Genomic DNA, 12,757 nt, shown 5'->3' with positions numbered 1-12,757 from the left:
CTACAGGAAAGCCTATGACTCAATGCCGCACACATGGATCTGTGAATGCTTGGTTCTCTACAATGTCAACAGGAAATTAAGAACCTTCCTCAGAAACTCAATGGGGCTATGGAGAGCAATACTGGAAGTCAACTCAAGACAACTAGCACAAGTGACCAGCAAATGCGGCATATACCAAGGTGATGCACTGTCCCCATTGCTGTTCTGCATAGGCTTGAACCAATAGAAAAAAGTACGCCAGCTCACCAGTAACCAATGTTGAGACTTGGAGCTCTGTGCAGACAGACGTCAGGAACAATCAAGGAAAAAAACAGTTTGGCTCCAGCTGCATAAAATTCATCTTTATTAGAACATGTTAAAATTCGCTATGATACATAGCTCTCCATTTAATAGCCACACACAGAACAGAGGCTACGCGTTTCGACCTGTGCGGTCTTTGTCAACAGTGGCGTATCCAGGGGGGGGCAGCCGGGGCAGTTGCCCCGGGCGCAGGCAGCAGGGGGGCGCAGTCGAGCCGCCCGGCCGCCTAATACAGCGGTCCGCAGTATGCCAGTATCTCCCTCCCCCCCCCCCGGCGGCTGTGTTCTGCCGCTACCAGTCCTGGGAGTCGGCGGTTCTCTGTGTCAGCTGTCAAGCTGACAGCCGACGCAGAGAAGGAGGCCGCGCCGACTCCCAGGCAGCAATTGTAATTGGCGTCTATAGACGCCAGTACAATTGAAGCTCTGACCGCCGGGTCAGAGCGACGTCAGCAGCGTGATCAGGTCATGTGATCACGCTGCTGACGTCACTCCCGGCGCCCAGAGCGAACGCTGGTGGTAAGTGTGCTCCTCTGTGGAGCTGAAGAGCCACCGAAGATGGGGATGGGGGTTAATGAGTGGAGATGGGGATTAATGTGCGGGGGTTAATGAGTGGAGATGGGATTAATGTGGGGATGGGGGTTAATGAGTGGGGGGGTTAATGAGTGGAGATGGGGGTTAATGTGTGGGGGTTAATGAGTGGAGATGGGGTTAATGAGTGGAGATGGGATTAATGTGGGGATGGGGGTTAATGAGTGGAGATGGGGTTAATGTGTGGAGATGGGGGTTAATGAGTGGAGATGGGATTAATGTGGGGGGTTAATGTGGGGATTGGGGTTAATGAGTGGAGATGGGGGTTAATGAGTGGAGATGGGGGTTAATGAGTGGAGATGGGGGTTAATGAGTGGAGATGGGGGTTAATGTGTGGAGGGGTTAATGAGTGGGGATGGGGGTTAATGTGTGGCGGGGATTTGGAGTGGGGGTACATAATGTGTGGGGGGATTTGGAGTGGGGGTGCATAATGTGTGGGGGGATTTGGAGTGGGGGTACATAATATGTGGGGGGATTTGGAGTGGGGGTACATAATGTGTGGGGGGATTTGGAGTGGGGGTACATAATGTGTGGGGGGATTTGGAGTGGGGGTACATAATGTGTGGGGGGATTTGGAGTGGGGGTACATAATGTGTGGGGGGATTTGGGAGTAGGGACGAGGGGTTATTGAGTGGGGATGGGGGGTACTTAATGTGTGTGGGGGATTGGGGATGGGGGGGATTTGGAGTGGGGATGGTATTTAATGTATGTGGGGAGATTTGAGGACACAAAATGAAGAGTATGTATGAGGGCATGTATGAGGAAACAGTATGGGGGATGGGTGCAGACAGTAAGGGGTGCGAACGGGTGAATGCATGTGGACACAGTATGGAGAGTCGGGGATATGTGTGAGCAGACAGTATAGAGAGTGAGGGGGTAAATATATGAGGAGACAGTATGAGGAGGTAGGGGAATAGTGTGAGGAGACAGTATATTGCAGATATTTGTATTTAGGGGCATTATAATGACACTTCTATCTTTAAGGGCATCGTGTGGGGATTTGCTGCAGAAGACCGGAGAAGATGGAAGTCTGCAGAGGCCGCTGTGGATGAGAAAACTCATCATGGGGTCTGGACAAGAAGACGAAAAGGAGACCGACTGCAGAGACGACGTCATCTATAAGGTACCTGGAAGTAAATGTTATTTGTGATACTGACTAATTCTCATGTTTTTATTTGTTAGGAGCATTAAAGGGGTTGTCCAGGTCTGTGCTGAGTCTGCAGTCATTCTATGTGACTGCAGACTTCTGAATTCTCGCAGTGCTCACTGATCGCTGTCAGGATTCTCTCGTGCTGGTAATTTACATACATGCGGTCACATGCTGACTAGACATGTGTGGCCTCACTCAATGAAAGTGAATGGAGCGAGGCCGGGCACGTCTAGTTGGAATGTGGCCAGAAGTATACAAATCACATACTTGTGTTGACATGACTGCATATCGGCAAGGGAGAATCCTAAATGTGTGCAGTGCATTAGTTGTGAGAATTCAGAAGCTGCAATGTGAGGATTCAGCTCTGCAGGTTCCAGTACTCATCACATGGACACCTCACTCATATGCGATTTTCATAGTTATGGTCCTGTGACAACGAGCTTCTCTTCCTGCTTTCAGTTTTTTACTGAACATTGAGAGCATTAGGGAGAGCAGCTCGTGGGTACATGACTAACTGTGCAAGTCGCATATGTACTTGGGGGGGGGGGGGGGGGCGCCAAACCAAATTCTTGCCCCGGGTGCCAGAAAGCCTAGATACGCCTCTGTTTGTCAAAGCCAAAAACTAGCAATTTGCAAGCGGAATTAGCTTGCAGAATGCTAGCATTTTACAAGCGATCTGTAGCATCGCTTGGAGAACTGATTGACAGGTTGGTCACACTCGTCAAACATAGTGTTTGACGAGTGTGACCAACTTTTTACTATTGAGGCTGCCTATGCCGCATCAGTAGTAAAAGATCTAATGTTAAAAATAATTAAAAAAATAAAAAATCGTGTTATATTCACCTTCCGATCACCCGCGCAGCCTTCCTGGGCCTCAGCGATGCTCGCGTTCCCAGTAATGCCTTGCGAGACCTTTGATGACGTCGAGGTCTCGAGATACTGTAGCGGTCTCGCGAGGAATAGGGACCGCTACATTATCGCGAGACCTCAACGTCATCAAAGGTCTCGCAAGGCATTACTGGGAACGTGAGCATTGCTGAGGCCCAGGAAGGCTGCGCGGGACATCGGAAGGTGAATATAGCCCGATTTTTTATTTTTTATTCTTTTTTTTACAGGGATATGGTACCCACAGCCCGGAGGACAGTCTCCTCTCCTCCACCCCCTGGGTACCATCCGCAAATGTTCTGCTTACTTTTCACATGGTGGGCACAGCCACATGTGGAAAGTAAGCAGAACAATGCATTCCTATGTGGGTGGAATCCCCGCCATTCCGCAAAATTAATGAGCATGCTGCATATTTTTCCACGATGCGATTCCGCCGCGGGAAAATCCGCAGCATTAGCACAGCATTGCGGAATCCCATAGGAATGCATGGGATGCTGGTTTTTTTTCACTTTCGCGGTAAAAACGTGCATTAAAAACTGCCGCGAAAGCGTGAAAAAAAACGCGACGTGTGAACGCAGCCTTAGGGGTCACTGCTCCAAGTGCTCCTATCACCACTGGAATCACTGTTGCCTTCACCTTCCACATCCAGTTCTCCTTTGAGGCCCTGATATTTCTCCAGCTTCTCATTTCCTTCTTCCTGATGTTGCTGTCACTTGGCACTGCCACATCTATTATCATTGCTATCTTCTGCTCCTTGTCTACTATCACAATGTCTGGTTGGTTAGCCAACACCTGCTTATCTGTCTGGAACTTAACGTCCCACAGTATTTTAACCCTAGCATTTTCCACCACTTTTTCTGGGGTCTCCCACCTGGAGTTAGGGGGGCTTAACCCATATGCTGCACTAATGTTCCTGTATACAATTCCCGCTACTTGGTTGTGGCATTCGGTATGCGCTGTTCTTGCATTTTGCATCCTGCCACTATGTGTTGGACGGTTTCTGAGGTTTCTTTGCATAGTCTGCACCTTGAGTCTTGTCTTGTGTGGTAGATTCCTGCTTCTATGGATCTGGTACTTAGTGCTTACTCTTGTGCCGCTATGATTAGTGCTTCTGTGCTGTCTCGGAGTCCAGCTTTCTCCAGCCACTGGTAGGATTTCTCCATATCAGCCACTTCCATTATCTCTCAGTGGTCATCCCATGCAGCGGCTTGTCTTGCAATGGCGCTTCATGTTCCTGTTCTTCCATCCAGATCTGTTGTTGCTGCCTTAGGCTTTCTCTCAGCATTTCATCTTCTGATGCCCAACTTCTGATGTATTCGTGGATACTCCTTGTTTCATCCGTGATGGTGGCTTGGATACTTATCAAGCCTCGACCACCCTCTTTTCTTTTGGTATACAATCTTTGGGTGCTAGACTTAGGGTGGAGACCTCCATGCATTGTGAGGAGCTTTCGTGTCTTCACATCTGCAGCTTCCATTTCTTCTTTTGGCCAGCACACTATGCCAGCAGGGTATGTGATAACTAGCAGGGCATATGTATTGATGGTGTGGATTTTATTCTTCCCATTGAGCTGGCTATTCAGGACCTGTGTTACCCTTTGTTGGAAAATCGCGGGAATTTAAAATGCGATTTTCCCGCGGAATGGAATTCCGAAATTAATTTCCGCTATGTGTGAACCTAGCCTAAGTTGGAAGAATGGCTACAACAGATCTCAGGAGCAACATCTGAACTCTCTGTCCAGAAAAGCACAATACTGGGAGCAACTAAGATCCTGCGCAGAATCCTCAAACTCCCAGGCCTTTGGTGGAGGACCCGAGAATGAGAGAGGGCAACAAAGACCATCCCAAGTGGTGGTGAGAAGAAAGATATATATAAATATATATATATATATATGTATAAATGTTATAGATGTACAAATTGGTCCTCAGTAACTCCCAGTATAACTATTACTTCAATTTCTGCTCATAAGAATCTAGGAAGTTGAGATAGAGAAGCTGTTGATCTTTCTCGGTGACCTGGATCTTTGGGCACTCATCAACATGAAAAAATAACTGCCGTTTTAATTTTTATCTCATAAATCAATAGTGCACATGAAAATAAGAAACTTTCTAATATATCTTATCAGAGAAATCTTCTTTATTCTCCTTCTGGACTGATCTTTTATGCTCAGTTGAAGCGTAATATCTGTATCCAATAACAAGAAGATGACAGTTGGTGCTCATATGATTCTATGAAGAGGGAAGAAAAAGTGGGTGGAGCCGGAGGCGGGAACGGACATTACACTGCAAGCTCTCCTGAAATGTCAGTTACAGTTCTCCATAAAACCTTATGAGCACAAACTGTCATCTCCTATCTCAGTAATGGGAAAGTCTGTAGTCACTGAAGACACATTTTTATCAAGGAATTGAGAATTTTGAGAATGAATGATCAGTCCAGGAGGTGAAAGAAGTGGATTTCTCGGATAATATATATTAAAATGTTTTAAGTTTTGGGAGAAAATAAAACAATGTTTACTGTTGATGCCAATACAGTTGGATCCTGTAGGTCACAGGAAGAAAAAAAAAAAACTTTATGTCAAGTTTCGCCATATCCTCCAAATATGATATGTGTAATACAGGATCATTATGATTTTACTTGCATCGATCTGTAATTACGGTATATGTTAAAGTGCTATGTTTCTTCTGGGTAATTGGTGCCTTATGTGTTTGTCATGTTCTCCGGTTGTTACAGTATTGTACGTGATATTCTACTTTCAAGTTTTCGTCTTCCATCCGTCGTTCTTCCGTGATTGCTGTCAGCGGCGCGGCCGATGCTACACGATATATTAACCGAAGCTCACAAAATTTATTGCAGCAAAGTTAATTATGGCTGCAAGGTGAGGGGGGGCGTAAGATGGAGATTATCTCTAGCAGCAATGCATGATTATAAATAAGATTTAATGAACCTGGAGATCACTTGTCATCACACCTTTAGTAAGAGGCACATAAAATATACTGGATGTGTCATAACATCATAGCCTATGCCTCTCAGATTGTGTCACAGTACACCCTCTGAAACACAGAACTGACAAAAAAATAATAAATATATATACACGGTTGTGCTCAAAAGTTTACACACCACAGCAGAATTTTTGCTTTCTTTGCCTTTTTTCAGAGAATGATAACACCAAACCTTTTTCTCCGCTCATGGTTAGTGGTTGGGTGAAGCCATTTATTGTCAAACTCCAGTATTTTCTCTTTTAAAATCATAATGACAACATAAAACATTCAAATGACCCTGATCAAAAGTTTACACACCCTGGTGATTTTGACCTGATAACATGCACAGAAGTTGACACAAATGGGTTTGAATGGCTACTAAAGGTAACATCCTCACCTGTGACCTGTTTGCTTGTAATCAGTGTGTGTGCATAAAAGCCGAGTGAGTTTCTGGGATCCAGACAGACTCTTGCATCATTCATCCATCCACTGACATTTCTGGATTGTGAGTCATGGGGAAAGCAAAAGAATTGTCAATGGATCTACAGGAAAAGGTAGTTGAACTGTATAAAACAGGAAAAGGATACAAAAAGATATCCAAGGAATTGATAATTCCAGTCAGCAGCGTTCAAACTGTGATTAACAGACGGAAAATCAGGGGCTCTGGAAAAAGAAAACCACTGTCAGGTAGACCAACCAAAATTTCATCCACAACTGCCAGGAAAATTGTTCGGGACGCAAACAAAACCCCCCAAATAACAGTTTAAATACAGTACTCTCTGAAAACTAGCGTTTTGGCTGTTTCAAGATGCATAATAAGGAGGCACTTGAAGAAAAATAGGCTGCATGGTCAAGTCACAAGAAGAAAGCCGTTACTGCGCAAATGCCACAAAGTATCTTGCCTACAATACGCAAAACAGCACAGCGACAAGCCCCAAAACTTCTGGAACAAGGTAATTTGGAGTGACGAGATCAAAATTGAACTTTTTGGCCACAACCATAAACGTTATGTCATGGTTGGCTGGCAAGTAAACAGGGACCAGGGGCACCTTTCCTGTCCCTGACACTAAGGGGCACCCTAACTCGCCCTGTTCTCCGGGATACCACAGATGGCGAGGATGCCGGGGTCTCCGCCCTAGCCCTGTCTCCTAGCTTTAGCCCTGCATCTGTCCCCTTCCCCCTACCCGGGGAAGAGAGGCGCTACTGTGTACCGAAGTACACCAACCCGACAGAGAGGGGAACGAGACAAGGGTAAAAGAAAATTCCACTCACAAATAATACTCACACAAACAACAGAGGTATACACCAGGGTGTGAAGGACGGGGGGAGAAATAAAGCTGTAATGGATGAGGAATCTGCAAGCGTACAAACCAAGCAACCGTCGCACAATAAACTCCTCCAGCACTCCAAACACCAGCTTCTCTCTCACCAGATCTTTGTAGCAAATGCTAAATCAGACAACAATGATCTGGCCTGCAGAGCTAGTTTTTATAGGAAAGAGGAGTGGTTAACCAAGCACAGCTGAAAACTGGGATTTTCACATGGCCGATTAACCCCTGTCCTGCTGAAAGAAAACAAGCACCCTTAATATGATGGAGACGTGCTTCTTCTCAGCGGCAAAACAGGAGCCATTAGACGCTGCGGTCTTCTGGCTCTGTTCTGTCGCGATAACCGCGGAAATCGCGGTTACATTTGGAGAGAGGTCAACATGGCCTATAATGAACGGAAGACCATTCCTACTGTAAAGCATGGAGGTGGATCGCTGATCTTTTGGGGATGTATAAACTACAAAGGCACAGGAAACTTGGTCAAAGTTGAAGGAAAGATGAATGCAGCACTTTATCAGCAAATACTGGAGGCAAATTTGCAATCATCAGCCCTGAAGCTGCGCATGGGACAAACTTGGACGTTCCAACATTACAATGATCCGAATCACAAGGCCAAGTCGACCTGTCATTGGCTACAGCAGAAAAAAGGGAAGGTTCTGGAGTAGCCATTTCAGTCTCCTGACCCCAATATCATTGAGCTACTCTGGGGAGATCTCAAGCGCGCAGTTTATGCTAGACAGCCCTGGAATTTACAGGAACTGGAGGCTTTTTACCAAGAAGAGTGGGCAGCTTTACCATCTGAGAAAATAAAGAACCTCACCCACAACAACCACAAAAGACTTCAAGCTGTCATTGATGTTAGAGGGGGCAATACACGGTATTAAGAAATGGGGTATGTGAACTTTTTATCAGGGTCATTTGGATGTTTTGGATTGTCATTATGATTTAAAAAGAGAAAACACAGTAGTCTGACAACAAATGGCTTCACCCAAACATTAACCATGAGTGGAGAAAAAGGTTTGGTGTTATCATTCATATTCACTGAAAAAATCCCAGAAAGCAAAATTCTGCCGGGGTATGTAAACTTTTGAGCACAACTGTGTATAAATATGAATATATATATATATATATATATATATATATATATATATACACATACACAGTACTGTGCAAAAGTTTTAGGCAGGTGTAGAAAAATTGCTGCAGAGAAAGATAAAAAGAGGAGAGAATTCTAAAACTCATCAATATTTGGCGATCGCCATTTACCTTCATAAGTTCTTCTGTATTATTTATTGCCATACAGTTCTTGAAGGACCTCAGTCAGTCTGGAAAGACCTCACAGCATAATAAATTTGGGCACTTTGATTCAGACCGGATTTTTTTGGGAACAAATTAAATCTGTAAGATGAAGCTCAATCTGCCTGAGTCGAATTTTGTGAAATCCGCTCACCTCTCTATATTTATAATCAGACAGAAATTTATATAAAACTCAAATGTAAGGATAAAATGTAAGACATAAAAATGTAAAAATATAATACTTTTTAAGCAATGCACACCTAAAGTAATAAAAAGAAAAAAATGATGCTAGAAAAACGATTTAATAAAACACCGGCCTAAATGTCAGAAAGCAAAAAAATTTTTAACACATTTATCGGGTTACCGAACAAAAAAAAAAAAAGAAGTTAGGGCCATTAAATGGGTAGTGAATACTTTCAAAAATTTCAAAAAACTTTCTAAAACTTGGCATTATTAAAGACCCCAAATAACTTAGTCCTTATGTTGTCAATTTTTAGATTAATTTTCAAGCCTGTTCCAAGAGTTCACATTTGGGCATTTTTCCGTTTCTTACAAACTACATTTCCTATAATGGGTGAAAGGGAGCAAAACCGGCACCAACATCAAATGTTGCTATACAAGTTACCTGTACAGTCATATGGATCCGCACCTGTATGCAGCATTTCCTATAATACTTACACTCCTGATTTGACGAGAAATCATGTGCAATCCCAATGAAAAGTTAATCTGGACCCAATACATGACATTGAAAGTGAAAGAAAACCTCAGAGTGGTGACCTAAGGCAAAAATGGGAAATGGTACAGTTTTCCAAAAAGAATATTACTTATTTTACCTGAAATAATTAGGAACAGGTATTTTTTGGTTTTGGAATCCATCATTAAAGGATGTGAACCATGGGGACAACCTCTGTCAATACGCCATATAGATGTCATAAAAGGAACTCCCGGACTTGTGATCTCCTCTTTAAACCAAAGCAGAGATACCAAGAAGTGGTTCTGGCAGACTCAGACCATTCAGGCATCACATGGACAACCATCTATCTCAATGCCGACCATACACAATGAAAGCCCCAATGGTTCTGCCTTTCCGGGCAAAGCTGTTTGCTGAAGAACATCGCCCATACGAAATGAGGTATCTATGTTAAGACAACCCCTTTAAGAGTGAAATCACAATAGTTATTAATCATTATGTTAATTAGCACACTACGTTAGGACGTACCCAGCTATTACAATCTCGAAGTCTCCGTCATTGTCCACATCAGTGATGGCCACCCCGTAGTTGAGTTGTGTTGGGTTACTCTCATAGTCCGGTGGTAGAACGGTATTGGTGACGGCTGTGAACATCGGCTCTGAACGCTGAACTCCTCCGCAGCAGAGAACAATGGAGAGCAGCAAGACGATGAGCATCATATTTGACACCTACAAAACAAATCGTAGGTTCCATTCAAACCGGGTCAAAAACATTTCTAAAGTAACATGAAATATCATGTAAAGAACATATAAAATAACAACAACTATAAGAGCGACCACCACACCATGGAGAAAACTATAGAAAGCGATAATACAGTTATGATAGAGTCTCCTATACAGTGACATCTTGACTTTGTTAAAACTTTTTGTAGATTTTAAATTTTTGATTTTTTAATAATATCTGATGTGTTCAGTTTTAAAGGTGCTAGCGGGACTAGTGTGGATTTCGTAGAGACCAGTAAGAAAGGAAATATGTCTCCGTCCCAGTACCAGAAACCACTGATGATTTTATTCATTGGAGCCCAGGGATATGTTTTCTGGATTCTTCATTCACAGTATCAGTGTCTACTGTCCCAGTTTCTGGGGAACAAAAGACCGATGCACAGCTGCAATCTGCACAGGAGCCTGCGCGGAGCTATCCTCAAGTGGAGAGCACACATTCAGAAACATCACCGCAACCTTCAAAGGGAGAAATAAGGAGTAATGGACAGAATGATAGAAACCCAACCTCAAGTGTATTTATACAATGCTTTCCACTGTGTCAGCTGAGACATTCTGTACTGTTTCCATGGATACTTCTATTGTTCTAGGCTCTTACAAAACTTTTAACAGCAGCCAGACCTTCCATATCTCATTTCATATCTATCAATCCATTTATCATCTATCTATCTATCTATCATCCACCTATAATCCATCAATCACCTATTATCCATCAATCATCCATTATCCATCAATCATCTATTATCCATCAATCATCTATTATCTAGCTATCTAATATATAGCTGTCTCTAAATTTTCCTAGGTGATCATCTTCCACATTCGGGATCCCCCCACCAATCCCAAGAACAGGTCTTTGAAGTGTATTGTTTGAATAGAGCAACAGGTAATGTTTCCATTCTACCTCTGCATTTCAGGGCCCTATTCTCTTAGGTCCCAGCCATCAGATCTTCAGGTGATGACTTGCAAACAATTGACTAACCCTCTCATAATGTTATACCAGATTTATATCAGTGACGTACCAACAAAGGGACATGAAAATGCTGCAAACAAGCAATGGCTAAGACAAGTCACCGCTCCAAAATATATTCCAACTGTTCCAAAATTGCCAAGACTGTTTTGATTTTTCAGAAACACCCCTGACAAACTAGCGGTGCCCGAGATTAAAAAGTGTTGAGTTAAACACAAATTTCATCCCAAAATGGGTAGCCTCGACTCGAGCAGGGTTGGTGCAGAGCCAGAGTGACTAAAATGTCTCCAAATTTGCAACACATATAGTGGCAGCTATGATCTAGTAAGTGAGTGGCTGAGCATTAGATTAGGTAGGTGACTGCCTCCATGTTGGATGAGTTCTCTTCCCAACTGTGGGAAGCTGCGTTTAATTAGAGCTGGAGCCAACCTGCCCTTAAAATTTGTAGGCAGAGGCCCAGGAGAGGCAAGTCTCGTAGTGTAGGTTCCCATCTATAAAGGTCGCCTTGTCGCTGGCAGATGGGCTCACACAATCTGATCAAACTGTATGTTAAGTATCTTATACTTGAGTACAGTCTATATGGCAGCAATGCAGTTGGAAATGCATATATTCACTGTTCACACAATCTTTAGGGTGCTCAGAGTACAGAGCTTGTCAATTTTTGGGGGGAAGCAGTGATTGGCTGAGGATTAGGTTCATGATATGTGAAGAGATTTAGTCCAGTGTTGGCATTCACCCATGGGCCCCATAACAGTACCACCAGTTGTTCTCTATGGAAGGGGCACTGGCGATATGTATGAGTCAGCCAACACATGTTCAGCAATACTAAATGCAGATTGTGAATGCAACTGTAAAATTATTCAACAATATTTTGTATCTTTCATTGCTTTTACATTGAAAAAAAATCTTGTATATCGTTCCTGACAGATGGCACAACGTTGCTAATGTCAGTTGACAGATGACTGCAATCTATCCCCATCACAGGTGCATTGTATGCAGAATCCGGTAAAGGCAAAAAGCAAGCTGATGAAAGTGATAGAAAACCGAGTTATTGCCTAAAAATAAAGTGCACGTCTAGAATCCAGCTTTGTAGGCGGCGTACAAATACTCTTTCTGTATTATCTTTTCTAACAGGATATGAAGGATGCACAAAGGGAGACAGTTCGCTGCGGGTGTCTCCAATCAGTATGCCGTCTGCTGTAACCATTTCCAGTTTATGATATAGTAGGACAAGACGGGTAACATAAGGAAGTGTTAATGGAGCAGGATAGACACAAGATGTGCAGCACAAAAGGACGAAGACGACTGGCGGATGAGATGGAAAGATGATGATCTGCTGTAAGAGCAGCAATATAATAAAAGATGCAAGAAAAGACATTGAAACAAAGCAAGATCTATGGGAATGAAGATTGGATGTCAAGGTAATGCTTGATAACACAAATACAAAGAGAAGTCTGCAAAAGACTGCAATGAGAGTATCGAGACCGGCAATGAGGGAAGTGATCAAAACAATGCGACAGAATTACTAACCGCACACTTGTGGTGCACATGTTCTGCGGCACACTTACTAAAACATTATTCCCAGCCAACCAAGTAATGGTTAGCAACTTGGAAGATAATTCCTACGGGTCATTTCAGAGCCCATCGGTGGAAGTCAAGGGGTTGGAACACCAATGATTTTAGGAACAGAGCTCTAAAATGTTCCATCAGAATAATGTGGTCGCCATGCATGCGCACCACCGCTCCATTCATTCTTTACGGGTCTCCTGTATATGGCCTAGTGCAGCACTCAGCGT

General features: G+C 43.4%; 1 protein-coding gene across 7 annotated transcripts in view; it reads right to left on the bottom strand.

Annotated features, from left to right (window-relative positions):
* CRTAC1 (cartilage acidic protein 1) overlaps positions 1-12,757 on the bottom strand; it is a 792,023-nt gene that overhangs the window by 659,265 nt on the left and 120,001 nt on the right. For all 7 annotated transcript variants that reach the window (XM_073552828.1, XM_073552833.1, XM_073552829.1 and 4 more), the window contains exon 2: positions 9,744-9,943. In XM_073552828.1, the coding sequence (XP_073408929.1) occupies positions 9,744-9,943 (200 nt within the window). The remainder of the gene's footprint in view (positions 1-9,743; positions 9,944-12,757) is intronic.

Source organism: Dendrobates tinctorius, unplaced genomic scaffold (genome assembly GCF_039654945.1).
Source record: "Dendrobates tinctorius isolate UK_male_01 unplaced genomic scaffold, ASM3965494v1 ptg000196l, whole genome shotgun sequence".
NCBI classification, from domain to species: Eukaryota; Metazoa; Chordata; class Amphibia; order Anura; family Dendrobatidae; genus Dendrobates; species Dendrobates tinctorius.
The sequence above is the reverse complement of the archived record's forward strand: the minus strand, read 5'-3'. Positions and strand labels throughout refer to the sequence as shown.